The sequence below is a fragment of the Vulpes vulpes genome, chromosome 10 (assembly GCF_048418805.1).
Source record: "Vulpes vulpes isolate BD-2025 chromosome 10, VulVul3, whole genome shotgun sequence".
Lineage (NCBI taxonomy): Eukaryota > Metazoa > Chordata > Mammalia > Carnivora > Canidae > Vulpes > Vulpes vulpes.
Window position 1 is genome coordinate 41,726,170 of NC_132789.1, and position 16,338 is coordinate 41,742,507.

Sequence of the window (16,338 nt, forward strand, 5' to 3'; positions counted from 1 at the left end):
CAGTAGAGTGGTTCTGTTGAAAGGTGTATGCTTTTCATATTTTGTAGCTACTGCCCAATTGCCTTCCCAGAAGGCTGCACCCATTTCTCATAGCCTCATAAATACGAATAATCTTTTCTTTTCTTTTCTTTTCTTTTCTTTTCTTTTCTTTTCTTTTCTTTTCTTTTCTTTTCTTTTCTTTTCTTTCTTTCTTTTCTCTTCTTTTCTCTTCTCTTCTTTTCTTTTCTTTTCTTTTCTTTTTTTTCTTTCTTTTCTTTTCTTCTTTTCCTTTCCTTTTTCTTTTCTCTCTCTTTTCTTTTCCTTTCCTTTCGGAAATCTTTTTCATTGTTTGATCGGTAATTTCTTCAAGGTGGTGAACTGGGCTCTCAGGAACTTAGGTGGGGGAGCAGAAGATAAACAAGAGTGGGAGGGACAGGGAATGCCAGAGACTGGAAGCACACCTGTGAGCATTGAGCAGCAGATGGTGGAGAGCTGCTTCACCAGGGGGAGGCCCCTGTCTCCAAGGAACAGGGCACACAAACAGAGCTGGAAGTCAGAATGTGAGTGTCATTGAGAAGAGAGGTAAAAACCAAATTGCTGCAGTTGCTACCAACATGTTCGTCTATTGCTGGAGCCAGAAGGAGCTAGAACTGGTTGTCAGATCTCGTTACTGGACATGCCAAGGAAGAGAGCAGACCCACTGTGAGTCCTGGCCAAGCTGAATGGGTTGTATATCTTTGTAGCACAGGGAATACATTTTTCTAAAATACCTGAAATGCTGGGCTTGACTTCTAAAATTTCTAGAAATTTTGAAATCGAGAGAAGACAAAGTTTTGAGGAAATATGATCCTTAGTTTTTAAAGCTCTTTTTAAGCTTTAAAGTTGTATTAACAATGTAGAATTAAAATTGTTTTTAAAGATTTTATTTACTTGGGAGAGAGAGCGCGAGAGTGAGCACGAGGAAGAGAAAGAGCAGAGGGAGAGGGAGAAGCAGACTCCCCGCTGAGCAGGGAGCCTGACCATGTGGGACTCCATCCAGGACTCTGGGATCATGAGCTGACCCGAAGGCAGACACTTAACCGACTGAGCCACCCAGGCGCCCGTAACAACGTAGAATTTAATTTCCTTATAAAATGATCATGTATGGTATCTGTATTTACAGTAGAGCTTATTAATACAATGTTAACCATCCCTAACTGAACTTATTTAATTAGTTAATTTTAAGATTTTACTTTACTTTTTATTTTCTAAAATGTTTTCTGTTTTATTTTATTTTATTTTTTTTAATTTATGATAGTCACAGAGAGAGAGAGAGAGGCAGAGACACAGGCGGAGGGAGAAGCAGGCTCCATGCACCGGGAGCCCGATGTGGGATTCGATCCCGGGTCTCCAGGATCGCGCCCTGGGCCAAAGGCAGGCGCCAAACCGCTGCGCCACCCAGGGATCCCTCTAAAATGTTTTCTAATGATTTTATTCATTTATTCATGAGAGACACAGGGAGAGGCAGAGATACAGACAGAGGGAGGAGAAGCAGGCTCCACGCAGGAGCCCGATGCAGAACTCGATCCTGGAACTCCAGGATGACAACCCAAGCCAAAGACTGATGCTCAACCACTTGAGCCACCCAGGTGTCCCTACTTCACTTTTTAAAGAGTAATCTCTATACCCAACATGGGGCTCAAACCTACAATCTTGACATCAAGAGTCTCATGTTTTACTGACTGAGCTAACCAGGGGTCCTTGAACTTTTATTACTGATTTTTTAATAAGATTATTTATTTATTTATTTGACAGAGAAAGGGAGAGCACAAGCAGGGGGAGTGGCAGGCAGAGGGAGAGGGAGAAGCAGGCTCCCCACTGAGCAAGGAGCCCGATATGATATCGGACTCAATCCCAGGACCTTGGGATCATGACCTGAACTGAAGGCAGACACTTAACCAACTGAGCCACCCAGATGCCCCCCCCTTTTAAGATTTTATTTATTTATTCATGAGAGACACAGAGAGAGAGAGAGGCAGAGACACAGGCAGAGGGAGAAGCAGGCTCCATGCGGGGAGCCCGGTGTGGGACTTGATCCCAGGTCTCCAGGATCATGCCGTGGGCCAAAGGCAGGTGCCCAACTGCTGAGCCACCCAGGCTTCCCCAGATACCCCATTTTTAAAATATTTTGTTTATTTATTTTAGAGAGAGTGAGTGGCAGGGGGTGGGGGGGAGGAGCAGCTGAGGGAGAAAGACAAGCAGATTCCTTGATGGGTGCAGAGCCTGACATGGGGTTTCACCCCACAACACAGATCATGACCTGAGCCAAAAATAAGAGTCCAACACTCAACCGACTGAGCCACCCAGGTGCCCCGAACTTATTTTTAAAATGCTTTAATATTTGCTGTTAAAAGCTGCAGATCTTAAATCCGCACTGTGTTTTGCCAATTATGAGAAGTTGTGAAACTAGAAACAATCACCAACATTCAAGGAAAATTCATGAAACAGTGAGGTCTATAGACTTAGTGTCTGACCCTGGGGAGGGTGGGTGAGTGGGGAGGGTAGAAGATGTAGAGGAGGGAACTTTCTTCTCAGAAAAGTTGCTGGGGAAAAGTAACATAAAAGGGGAATTCTCTTCTTCTCTAAATTTATTGAATATAATCTATTTTTATGTGGAAACTGCCTAATGAACTATTTTAAACAATAAATTCAGTATGAGTTGATTCCAGTAACTTGCAGTCTGAAAATAGGCCCTAGACTCAGCCCTATCCCTTTCATCTTTCCATCCATCCATCCATCCATCCACACACCCACTCATCTATCCATAGCTAATAATAACTAGTAATTGTGGAGTGTTTATTATGTGCCAGATACTATTCCAAGTGCTTTACATGGATTACCTTGGATGATCTTTCCAACAATGCTACAAGGTAAGGTCTATCATTATCCCCACTTTATTTTTATTTTTTTGAATTATCTCCACTTTAAAGTGTAATCTGAGAGTTTTCCAGTAAGTTTTTTTTTTTAGGTTTTTATTTATTCATGACAGAGACAGAGAGAGAGGCAGAGACACAGGCAGAGGGAGAAGCAGGCTCCACGCAGGGAGCCTGATGTGGGACTCGATCCTGGGACTCCAGGATCACACCCCAGGCCAAAGGCAGTGGTAAACCGCTGAGCCACCAGGGCTGCCCTCCAGTAAGTTAAATATAGAATTACTATATAGCTTAGCAAGTCCACTCCTAGGTATATACCTCAAATAATTGAAAGCAGGTGTTCAAACAATGCACAGGGATGTTCATAGCAACTCTATTCACAATATCCAAAGACAGAAACAATCTAAATGTCCTTCAACAGTCCAACAGATAAACAAAATATGTTTATATATCTGTACAATGCAGTGTTATTCAGCCATAAAAAGGAATGAAGTACTGGGTTACCTGGCTGGCTCAGTCAGTAGAGCACATGACTCCGTTTTCTTTTTTTTTTTAAAGTTTTTATTAAATTCCAGTTAGTAAACATACAGGGTAGTATTAGTTTCAGGTGTAGGTTTAGTGATTCATCACTTACATGCAACACCCAGTGGTCATCACAACAAGTGACCTCCTTAATCCCCATCACCTATTTCATACATCCCTCCACCCTCCCACCTCCTCTTTCTCCCACCTGTGACTATTGATCTCAGGGTTGTGAGTTCAAGCCCCACACTGGGTGTGGCACCTACTTAAAAAAAAAAAAAAGGAACAAAGTACTGATACAGGGCACAACCTGGATCAACCTTGCAAACTTACTACTGAGAGAAGCCAGACTCAAAAGGCCTCATGTTGTATGATTCCATTTTCTTTTCTTTTAAAGATGTTATTTATTTATTTATTTGACAGAGAGTGAGAGGGAGAGAGTGGGAGAGAGGCGCAAGCAGGGGGGGGGGAGTGGCAGAGGGAGAGGAAGAAGCAGGCTCCCTGCTTCTTAAAAAAATCTTAAAAAAAAAAATAAAATGGCTGGGGATCCCTGGGTGGCGCAGCGGTTTGGCGCCTGCCTTTGGCCCAGGGCGCGATCCTGGAGACCCGGGATCAAATCCCACGTTGGGCTCCCGGGGCATGGAGCCTGCTTCTCCCTCTGCCTATGTCTCTGCCTCTCTCTCTCTCTCTGTATGACTATCATAAATAAATAATAATAAAAAAAATAAAATGGCTAAAGTGGTACACTTTAGGTTATGTGTATTTTACCACAATTAAAAAAATGCAATCTGAGGCTCAGAGAATTTAAGTGACGTACCTAGGTTTACAGTTGACATGTAGTAGAGCTCTGTCCTAATCCCAGTCTTCCGGCTCCATGGATCATGTTTTTTAAAAAAAGTTACTGTGAAAAACCTTATTTGGGGTCATTTAGGAAATTTAGATGCATGAACCTAAGCTGAAAATAGCAGTATTATATCATTGGTGAAGCACATATTGGTGACACAAACACTGTATCTAATCTTCACAAGGACTTTGAAAGTTTCACATTATTTGTGTGTGTGTGTGTGTGTGAAATATACATAACTTAAAATTTGCCTTTTTAACCATTTTTAAATGCTTTTTTTAAAAAAAGATTTTATTTATTCATGAGAGACACACAGAGAGAGAGGCAGAGACACAGGCAGAGGGAGAAGCAGGCTCCATGCAGGGAGCCCGATGTGGGACTCTATCCCAGGTTTCCAGGATCACGCCCTGGGCTGAAGGTGGCACTAAACCGCTGAGCCACCCGGGCTGCCCCCATTTTAACCATTTTTAATTTTAACCATTTTTAAGTGTACAATTCAGTGGCATTAACTATCTTAAATTGTTGTGCAAGTCTCATTACCATCCATCTCCAGGACTTTTTTGCCTTCCCAAACTGAATCTTTGTACTCATAAAACATACAGCCCCCCATCACCCACCCCCCACCCCACAACTACTAATCTTTTTTTCTTTTTTTTTCCAACTACTATTCTATTGTTTATGGTACCAGGCTCTAGGCCATTGTCTATGGTTGCTAAGAAAAATAAGACAAGGTTATTCCTCTGGTCTGTCTGGTGTTAGAACCCCATCCTCTAGGGACCTTGCCACTAGCTCCTCTTCAGCAGGTTAGAGAGGTCCAGTTGCAGGATGAGCATGTTGCTGAAGCCCCCAGAGGGGATGCCCATGGCTGGGGAGGAGGAAAAGGCAGTCAGTGGAGGCAGTGAATGAATTATGGTTGAGATGAAAGACAGAGGGAGAGATTTCAATAGGAAAATCTGTTAGGAAGGTTGAAGACGAAGAGAATTGGGAACAGAATCATTCCTTTTTACTTCAGGTAATTCTGAGGAGTACGTGAGATTTTGCAGTGAGGCTGTGCTTTGAAATGCCAAGGGGGCTCTGCATACGTGGTTGGGACTCACATCATTCCGGAAGTGGATTTGTTTGAAGGGCATAACTCAGGAGATTGATTTCAGTGGGGCATGCAGATGACCAGCTGGTTTGGGTATAGATTCCTCCTTCAAGACACTGGGCCCCAAAGGGAAGGGGAGAAATAGTATAGGAGTTGAGACTCTAGGATCAGGTAAAGTTGTCTTAGATATGTCTTTCTTAGTTTTTTTATTTTTTTATTTTTTATTAAAATAGTAATACATGGATAGCCCGGGTGGCTCAGCGGTTTAGCACCGCCTTCAGCCCAGGGCGTGATCCTGGGGTCCCAGGATTGAGTCCTGCATCGGGCTCCCTCCATGGAGCCTGCTTCCCCCTCTGCCTGTGTCTCTGCCTCTCTCTCTGTGTGTGCCTCTCATGAATAAATAAAATCATAAAAACAAATAGTGATACATACTTTAAAAAATCAAATAGGGGCACCTGGCTGGCTCAGTCAGTAGAGTGTGCGACTCTCGATCTCGGGGTTGTGAGTTCAAGGCCCATGTTGGATGTAGAGATTACTTAAAAATAAAATTTAAAAAACTCTTCAAATATAAACAGAGGTGGATTTTCTCTGAGACTAATAGAGCTTAAATGTCAGGTCTCTCATTTGCATGGGCTCCTTCAAAGGCCGTGTATCCACTTTTGCAATTTTTATATTTTGTAATTTTTTAAATAAATTTTTATTTATTTATTTATTTATTTGTTTGTTTGTTTGTTTGTTTATTTATTTATTTATGCTAGTCACAGAGAGAGAGAGAGAGAGAGAGAGAGGCAGAGACACAGGCAGAGGGAGAAGCAGGCTCCATGCACCAGGAGCCCGACGTGGGACTTGATCCCGGGTCTCCAGGATCACGCCCTGGGCCAAAGGCAGGCGCTAAACTGCTGCGCCACCCAGGGATCCCCTATATTTTGGAATTTTAATTTTATATTATTTTTTCCAAGATGAACCTCAGAAGGGAAAGGAGATCGTTTAGCTGGTCAAGACTTGGTTCAGTTATGCAGTGTGCATGGTTTAAGCTCTGAGATGCATCACCTCACAACAAACACCTCATCTCTTACACTGAAGGTTGACTTGACAGTCTGTGGCAGAGGGGAATGAAGGGGAATACAAGGTAAAGTTTCTATTTCAAGGCCCTAGTCCATCCTTTTAGGTAGTGGCAATAGAGGAAACCAGAAGTGATCCCTGGGAGTTCTTTCCCTTATCTGGGGAGACCCTCATACTTTGTCACAACTGAATACTGATGATGAGGGTATGGATATTATAAGTATTTGGAAAACAGATCTTTAATTGCCTTCTATTAATATACAGGAAAGCCTTGGAAACCAATGGTTATGCTAGAGAGCCCAGGAAAGAGTCATGGCCCAAGGACTATGGGGTTATCTGTTTTTCACTGACATTCATGGCCCTTTCAGGTGGAGGGAGGACTCAGGACAATGGCTGCTGATGGTGATTTGGAGATGGAGGATGTGAATCTGAATATGGGTAGAGACATGAAAGGAGAGCTGGAAGAGGAGAAGGAAATGCAAGAGGACTGGAGAAGCAAAGATCACTTCAAGAATAAAAAGGTCCACAGGGTTGTCTCAAAATGGATGCTTCCTGAAAAGGTCCGAAGAACATACTTGGAGAGAGCCAACTGCTTCCCACCCCCTATATTCATCATCTCCATCAGCCTTGTGGAGGTGAGCATGTTGGGCGGGGAGTGCTAGAGCAAGTAGCACTTGCTGGGTGGGGGAGGGAGGAGGAGGAGGCTTTGACTTCATCTAGTCAAAGTGGATAACACGTGGGAAAAGAGCTTGGTAGTGGCCAGTACAGCACACATGGAACTCAACAGCACCCTCTCTGGAGCCCCCTTAGGTCCATCTTCCCTATGATTGCAGCCACTTTCAGCCAGGGGTTGAGGTTTATTTTTCAAGCAACCGCCCCACCCAGCAGTGACTATGATTTTCAGTGGCTTCGTTTCATTTTAGTTGTTGGGGCTTTAGAAGCCAAATCATCTTGGAGTCGCAAATTGGTCTCATGAACCGACTTGGATTGGTAAGGTCTTTCTGTGGAGCCATTATAGGAGCCTCACCAGAAGAGCTGTGGGCTGCCTCCAGATTTCAGTAGGGGGAAAAAATGGGATCCTCTACTGATGTCTACTGTGGGCAGCCTGTAGTGTGTTTTGACTCTGATCTAGTCAGCCCTTTGATTTTCCAGAAAAGAGTACAACACCCAGAGAAGTGGAATGACTTGCCCAAGGTCACATACTTAGTGACTGGGCCAGGACTGGGCTTCTCCTGAGCCTCATTGTGCCTACCTTTTCCTCCTTCACCACAATGCCTCATAAAGGAATGGGCAGGGCATGGATGTGTGTGGGGTGTGACTTTGGGGTCATTAGGAAGTTTCTAACGTAATCCTCTTAATTCCCATCGATGTCATCCCTGGCGACATGAGGCTTCATCACTTAGTTAAGGCTTCTGTTCTGTAAGGTTATTACTGTTCCCTTTCCCCTCATCTACTCCTTGCAAGCCAGCAGCGACTTAATTCACATTAACTTGTAAGTGAAAGACTAAATGATGGGAAGGGGCAGTGAGAGCAGAGGGTATTTAAGGGGGTCGAGGGGTTCTTTGTATTTGGTCTCGGGCTGCTCCTAATCACTGGAGGAAGTAGGATGTGACCGCAGTTACATGGTCAGATATATGGCAAGGGGGTTTCATTCCTCTGAGCACACACTGTGGAGAGGCCCACTTGAGAGCTAATCGTTTGGAAGCAAGGTAGGGCCCACGGGGCTTATGTAATAGGGCCACTCTGGCAGAGAAAGTGGTTGACATTCATGTCTGCCCCTCCCTGGCAGCTGGCAGTGTTTATTTACTATGCTGTGTAGAAGCCTCAGGAACAGTGGATCACCCTGGACACAGGCATCCTGGAGAGCCCCTTTATCTACAGCCCTGAGAAGAGGGAGCAAGCCTGGAGGTTTATCTCATACATGCTGGTACATGCTGGGTAAGGAATGACAGTAAGTCGCGGATGTCGGAGGTGACTGCAAGTACTCGTAACCCCCAGCATTTGGTTGGCGCTCTTATTGATAAGGCAATCACATGGCCATAATCTTTGATCCTCAGCGACCCTAGGAGGCAGGTACTAGTCCTGCCCTACTGTGTCCGAGGCTTGGGGGATGTTACTCGCTCCACGTCACTTGGCTAAGTTGCAGAGCTGGAACCTCAACCCATTAGTGCTAACCCAAAGTGCTACTTTCTATTGCATGATCATTGCCCAATATTGGTATTTATATAGGAATATTCATGAGAAGAGACCAAATCATTCTAAACAATATGTATGTCCCCCCTAGTTGCTTTGATGTTGTTAAAATGTTCCCTTTAGGATATGAATCATCAATCCCTCCCTCCCTATGCCTGCCGCACACTTAAAAAAAAGAATTCGTGAGCACTTTGTTGAGTGTGTAACACGGACTAACACAAGCCATGGGCAATGCCCTGCCTGCCATTTGGCTTCTTATATGCTCATTATCTTTTGTGACCTTGCTCAGAACCCATGATTCACTGTGCCCATAGCAGGCAGTGAGCAAGCTGCCTGCTGCTGGGTTCCCCCTCCAGTGGATGCCTGGGGTTCAGATGGGGCCAACTTCATCTTTGTGACCTACCCAGCCCTGGACCTTGAAGGAAGATGCTGACCAGCATCCACGGCAGGACACAGGGCTCAGAGGCTTGACAAATCAAGGACAAAATTGCCTATTGCCCAGTTTCTACGGATCCTTTCGGTTTGGTTTTTCATTTAACATGTTCTGAACAAACGTGGCTCCTGCACTCAAGGGATTTATATTGGCGAGCAGTTGGTTAGATAGTAACTCAGGGCCATATGGCATTATAGTCATAGTAGTGACTTGGTAAAATGGGGCAATAGTATCTGTCCCATGAGGATGCTGTGATTAAATGACACCGTGGTTATCATGTAATTTCTGCAGTGTCCGACACATAGCAAGGCACTCTAAAAGAGGTCTCAAGGCTGTGTAGGACAGGTCATAGATGGGGCTGTAGAGGTTTGGAATGCTTTTGGATGAAAGTAACCAAAAGAATCTAATGGGGGCCTAAACAAATGGAGGTAATTCTTTACCATACAAGAAGCCCAGAGGTTTGTGGTTAGTTCATGAGTTTTTTTTTTTTTTTTTTTTCTTAATTCATGAGTCTAATGAAGCCAAGACTCCTGGTTCTATGCTGGCATCTCTGGTTTTCCCTTGACCTTTCTCTCATGGCTGCAAGTCGGCAGCTATAGCTGGGTGTTAAAAGCAGGAAGGGGAAGTGTAGGACCGGGTACTGGTGAAATCCATCCCGTTTGCCTGGAAAGCAGCTCTCTTACTAGTCTCCCATCAGCCCATCAGTGCTGCTCTGACCTGCATTTTGTTGGCCAGAACCATGGACACGACTACCCCTAGCTGAGAGAGGCTGGCCAAATGATAAGGAGATGGATGTGGGCTTAGCTATTGTAGATATAAACATAAAGAAAGGAAGGTCAGAATGGGGATGGTTTCACAGATGACATGGGTTCCAGCTGGACTTGGAAGGGTAGATAAAATTTGGATGAAAAAAGTTAGTATTTCTGTTCCGAAGTTATGATAGGATCTCATCCTTATGCCATTTCTACTCATGTTATTGAGCAGCAGAAAGAACACCGAGGGTGATTCCTTGGGGTTTTTGTGCTACTGGTCACTTTGTCCTCAAGCTGTTGCCAGAGGACAGGACGGGTGGCTTCCTTTGACTTTGTTCAAATTCACTAAGGGCACAGATTTCCAAATACTCTTTATGTCTGATGTCTCTGTAAGGCCAGTGTCACTGTCCTTGCTGGACTATTGTGTGCTGAATTACATGTTACTTCTTGTATGTCTTTGAAGATGCCTTGGGCAGTGATAGTTGTGGCTGGGTGCACACGTGGCCATGAAGGTAAGTAATCTGTTCTGCAGTCTACCCGGAGAACCTCTGCTGGGTATTTGTTGAGCAATTTATAATGCAAAAACACAATCCTAAAGCTAGTATGAAAGCTGCTACACTTTGTGGAAGATCCAACGCCTATTTTGTTTTTTAACTTTTTCGTTTAACCTTGAAATCTCTTATGTAATAACTAAATTGAGGATTACTGTAATGTGGGAATGTACCAAGATACATTCAGAAATCCTCCAGAGATAACCTGTGGGATTTGGCAGGCAACATAATGTGAATTTTATTTAAAAATATTTTTACCTCTGTAAAAACTAGAATAAAAGCAACGGGTGCTCAAATATGTCATATGCCAATACTACAGTTTGGCAGATGCTAACTTAAGCTGGTGTTACTGGGTAAACTTTCTTTTTCATCCTGGTAAACTGTTTTTTCAGCTTTTTAAGGTAGAACCGGGGATGAGGTTTCTCTTGCCGTCTCTGTTTTATTAAAGAATATCCTAAGACGGCAAGAGCAGTTGTTTAAAAACCTATTGAAACTTGGGGGCATCTAGCTGGCTCAGTCAGTAGCGTGTGCGACTCTTGATCTTGGTGTCTCCACATTGGGTGTGGATATTACTTTAAAAAACAGAACAAAACTATTGAAACTTAAACTCTCAGTCCTAAAATTAGGACTTTCTTAATACCATGCGAACAAAACAAAATCAGATGCCAGGGGCTGATGTAAGATGGTAATTGTCATCTAAACCTAATATCAAGTTTCTGTTCCTTAAGCCATCCTTATTGCTCCCTGATATGGTCAGTCACTGTTTTTTGTTTGTTTGGTTGGTTTTTAAAGATTCTATTTATTTATTCATGAGAGACACAGAGGCATAGGCAGAGGGAGAAGCAGGCTCCCCACTGGGAGCCTAATTCGGGACTCGATCCCAGGATCGCGTTGTCAGTCACTGTTATAAAACAGAACTTATAATATGAATGTACACTTCCAAAATGTCCTTTGTCTGTTTTACATGCTGAGATTTTATTTAAAAGAAAAAAAAGTCACCTAAAAATACTAGAAAATGGCATTTGAGTGAAGCAAGTCTGTCGTCAGGAACAAGACACCAACGCCTGTTAATGTCCCAAAGAAATAACTGTGCTTTGGTCATAATTTTTGACTACTGTGTTTGTCTCTGCAGAGTTCAGCACATCTTGGGGAATCTTGTTATGCAGCTCGTTTTGGGTATTCCCTTGGAAATGGTCCACAAAGGTCTCCGAGTAGGGCTGGTGTACCTGGCAGGAGTGATCGCAGGTTAGTGTCCTCAGGGTCGACACAGAATCGATGCCTCTGCACTCTGAGGAGGCAATGCACAAAGCAAAAGTAATCTACGTTTTAAAAAGATATTTTATTTATTTGTTCATGAGAGACACAGAGAGAGGCAGAGACACAGGCAGAGGGAGAAGCAGGCTCCCTACAGGGATCCCGATGCGGGACTTGATCCCGGGACCCTGGGATCAAGACCTGAGCTGAAGGCAGACACTCAACCGCTGAGCCACCCAGGTGCCCCCAAAATCCAGGTTTTGAATTAGATCTGCTGAGCCACCCAGGTTTCCCAGTAATCAACATTTAAGTCAAGATTTACTGCACTCCTAATACGGGCTGGGGAACCTGATGAGCATTAGAAATTAATTAGGGGCAGCTGGTGGGCTCTGTCAGAAAAGCATGTGACTCTTGATCTCGGGGTCATGAGTTTGAGCCCCATGTCAAGTATAGAGATTTCTTAAATAAAGCTTAAACAAAAAAGAAGTTAGAAGGGTGCCTGGATGGCTCAGTTGGAAGAGCATGCTACTCTTTATTTTAGGATGGCGAGTTTGAGCCCCACATTGGGTGTAGAGATTACTAAACAAAAAATAAACAAAAAAAAGTTAAAAATATCTGAGAGAAGATAAGCAGATGGGGAGAGGTCATGGTGCCTGTCCTCAGATATCTCAGAGTCGGACTGTGTTTTGCACAATTGGGAGTTGTGTGTAGTCTGGTGTCCAGGTGCACAGATTGGGTAGAGACTTAATAGCTAGATCACGAAGGCCCGATGTGTCAGACTGGTGATCTTGGGAAGTAACACAAATTTGCGTTTAAGAAAGACAGTTTGAGGGGATCCCTGGGTGGCGCAGCGGTTTGGCACCTGCCTTTGGCCCAGGGCGCGATCCTGGAGACCCGGGATCGAGTCCCACGTCGGGCTCCCGGTGCGTGGAGCCTGCTTCTCCCTCTGCCTGTGTCTCTGCCTCTCTCTCCCTCTCTCTGTGTGTGTGACTATCATAAAAAAAAAAAAAAAAAAGCAAGTTTGAAGAGAATGCAGAGAAGAGCTAGAGGGGCCCCGAAAGCTCAAGAGAGACTAGCAGCATGCCAGTGATCTCTGAAGTTGGGTGTGCCTTAAGATGATCCACTTTGGTCGGAGCAGAAAAATCTTAGAATTCCCATCTACCCTTTTATTGGAGACTTTATTTTTTTATTTTTTTAATTTTTTATTTAGTTATTTTTTAATTAAACTTTTTTTACATTGCAATTGTATGAAATCAATACGTAGTGGTCCCATGTGTCCTTTAACCAGTTACCCCCAATGGTAACAGCTTGCAAAATGACAGTACACCGTATCACAACCAGGATATCCACCTGGATACTGTCAAGGTGCAAAACAAGGATCCCTCACATTGTATTTTTATAGTCACACCCGCTTCTTCTCCCCCCCACACCCTCTAATCTGTTCTCTATTTCTATAATTTTCTCACTTCAAGAATGTCATATAAATGGAATAACACAGCATATCACTTTTGGGATTGGTGGTCTTCGCACGGCATAATTCTTTGGAGACAAGTGTAGGTTGTTGCATGTATCAACACTTCTTCATTTTTATCGCTGAGTAGTATTCCAATGGCTAGACCACTGTTTGTTTAACTCTTTTTGTTTGTTTGTTTGTTTTTTTGTTTAACTCTTGACTCATTGGAGACTCTCTGGGTTGTTTCCAGTTTGGGGCTATCACAAATAAAGCCGTTATAGTGTGTACAGGTTTTTGTGAACAAAAGTACAGAGTTTTGTGAACATACATTTTCATTTCTCTGGGATAAATGTCCACGAGCACAGTTCTTTGGTTGTATAGTAGTTGCATATTTCGTTTTTTAAGAATCAGACAAAACATTTTCCAGAATGGCTGTTCCATTTGACATTCCCTCCAATATTGTATAAGTGATTCCATTTTCCACATCCTCACCACCATTTTTTTTTTTTTCCTCACCACCATTTGTGTTGTCACCATTATTTCAGCTGTGCTCGTAAGTGTGCAGTGATATCTCATCATGGCCTTAACCTGCTTTACTCAAATGGCTAATGATGCTGAACACCTTTTTTTTTCCCTCCTAAGATTTATTTATTTATTCATGATAGACAAAGAGAGAGAGAGAGAGAGAGAGAGAGAGAGAGAGGCAGAGACACAGGCAGAGGGAGAAGCAGGCTCCATGCTGGGAGCCCGATGTGGGATTCGATCCCAGGACCCCAGGATAGCACCTGGGCCAAAGGCAGATGCTCAACCATGGAGCCACCCAGGGATCCCTTGATGTGCATAACCTCTTTTGTGAAATACCTGCTCATGTCTTTTGCTTACTTCCTAATTAGATTTTTTTCATTAAGTTTTTATAAACCATTAAATTTTGAGAGTTCTTTTCGTTCTTCTTTTCTTTTCTAGTCATTTATCGAATATGTAGTTGACAGGTATATTTTTCTCAGTGTGTAGTTGTCTTTGCATCGCTTTAATCGAGTCTTTCACAGAGCAAAAGTTTTTAATTTCAATGAAGTCTGATTTATTAATTTTTCCTTTATGAATCGTGCTCTTGGTCATGTCTCAACTCTTCACTGCACTCTGGGTCCTAAAGATTTTTTCTGATGTTATCTTCTAAAGTCATAGTTTTATGCTTTATGTTGAAATATGATCTATTTTGAGTTGGCTCATTTTTGTATAAGGTATGAGGTTTAGACTGAGGTTCTTTTTGGGGTTTTTTTGGATATCCAATGACTTTGCAACAATTTATTAGAAATTCTATCTCCTTCATTGAAAAAAATTTTTTTTGCACCTTTGTCAAAAATCACTTGGCTTATTTGTAGGGCACTATTTCTGGGTTCTCCTGTTTGTTTTGTTGACCGATGTGTTACCCCTTCACCAATACCATGTAGTCAATACCACTGTAGCTATACAATAAAAGTCTTGAAATCAGTTAGAGAGATTCAGTTAGAGAGTTAGAGATTTTGCTCATTTTAAAGACTAAGCATTTTTCTTTTACAAAAAGATGAGTATCTAATTTGCTGACTTTTCCCCCTGTGGTAAACACAAGGCTTTCAGTAGGATGCAACCTAACAGATGTTGAAAAAGCAAATGCAAAATATGTTTCTTTGGCGACATAATAGCCTTTTTCATACAAGGAGAAAGAACATAACTGCTCTTCCAAAAACACTAATGCTCTGAAAGGGCATTTTAAAAACTAATAATTGGAAATCGTTCTCTTGTTGTTTGATTTTGCTGCTGGGAATGATGCAATGAGTCTTAGAAATTCACACTTAAAATGTGGGGAAACAATTTCCTTTTTTTTTTGGAAACAATTTCTTAATCGGTTTTAAGATTTCTCAGTTAAGAGTTTTAGTGGGTTTTAAACATATTTTATAATACTTTCTGATTAAGAACAAGTGACTGATGCTAAGAAAGGTGGGGATTAACAGTTAAATTACAACACTTTTCTTTTTTTTATAATTGAAGCACAGTCAATGATATAATTCTCCCATTGGAAACTACATGTCCTTTTTATTTTTATTTTTATTTTTATTTTTATTTTTTTACATGTCATTTTTAAATTGTACATTTTGGCTATGATAGTAAGAGAAAATTTCTATAGAAAATAACCAAATTTAGAAGTATATATTTGTAATTTCAGGGTTATGATTTTCAATGAGGGTTTTTAAAAAGCAATGAAGCTTATTTTATAAATCTGCTCATTGAAAAAAAATTTTTAAATTAAAGACTATTTTTTTTTAGAGGAGTTTTAGGTTTACAGGAAAATGAAGAGGAAGGCACAGAGATTTCCCATAAACTCCCTGCTCCCCCCATATAATATGTGTTCCCCGCCCCGCCCCGAACAGATGGGCCTTTGTTAGAATTGATGAATCCTCCGCTGGCACATCATAATCACCCAATAGAGAAGTTCACTTTTGGCATTGTACCTCCTGCAGTTTGGGACAAATGCGTGATGACATGTATCCATCATTAGAGTAGCATGTGGAGTATTTTCACTGTCCTAAAATCCCTCTATTCATCCCTACAGCCCCCCCCCGCACCCCCCCCAGCAACCATTGATCCTTTTACCATCTCTGTAATTTGGCCTTTTCCATTATGTCATATAGTTGGAATCATACATCATGTAGCCTCTTCAGATTGGCTTCTTTCACTTAGTAACATGCATTTAAATGTCTCCCTTGTCTTTTCATGGTTTGATAAACATTTTTTGTACCAGGGGTGCCTGGGTGCTCAGTCAGTTATACGGCTAACTCTTGATTTCCACTCAGGTCATGATCTCATCTCACGGTTGTGAGATCTGGCCCCAGGTTAGGTTCCACACTTAGCGGCGAGTCTGCTTGAGGATTCTCTCTCTCCCTGCTCACTCTCTCTCTCTCTAGATCTTTAAGAAAAAACATTTTTTTGTACCATTAATAAAATAAAAATGATAATCGGGGATCCCTGGGTGGCGCAGCGGTTTGGCGCCTGCCTTTGGCCCAGGGTGCGATCCTGGAGACCCGGGATCGAGTCCCACATCGGGCTCCCGGTGCATGGAGCCTGCTTCTCCCTCTGCCTGTGTCTCTGCCTCTCTCTCTCTGTGACTATCATAAATAAATAAAAAAATTTAAAAAAATATTGTGTAATCAATGTTTCATCCTTTGAAAATTCTATTTTTATACTTAAAAAAATATTAGTATATGAAAGAAAACCAGTAAATGTACCTGCCATCAAAAACCCTACATTAGTACAGTGGTACT

The 16,338-nt window shown here is 42.4% G+C and overlaps 1 protein-coding gene across 1 annotated transcript in view; it reads left to right on the plus strand.

The window, feature by feature from the left end:
* Nucleotides 1–16,338, plus strand: part of RHBDL2 (rhomboid like 2) — a 46,553-nt gene that overhangs the window by 14,275 nt on the left and 15,940 nt on the right. The window contains 3 exon segments of the mRNA XM_025991712.2: nucleotides 6,775–7,041; nucleotides 8,196–8,344; nucleotides 11,468–11,580. Coding sequence (XP_025847497.1) covers nucleotides 6,796–7,041; nucleotides 8,196–8,344; nucleotides 11,468–11,580 — 508 coding nt within the window. The 5' untranslated portion in view covers nucleotides 6,775–6,795.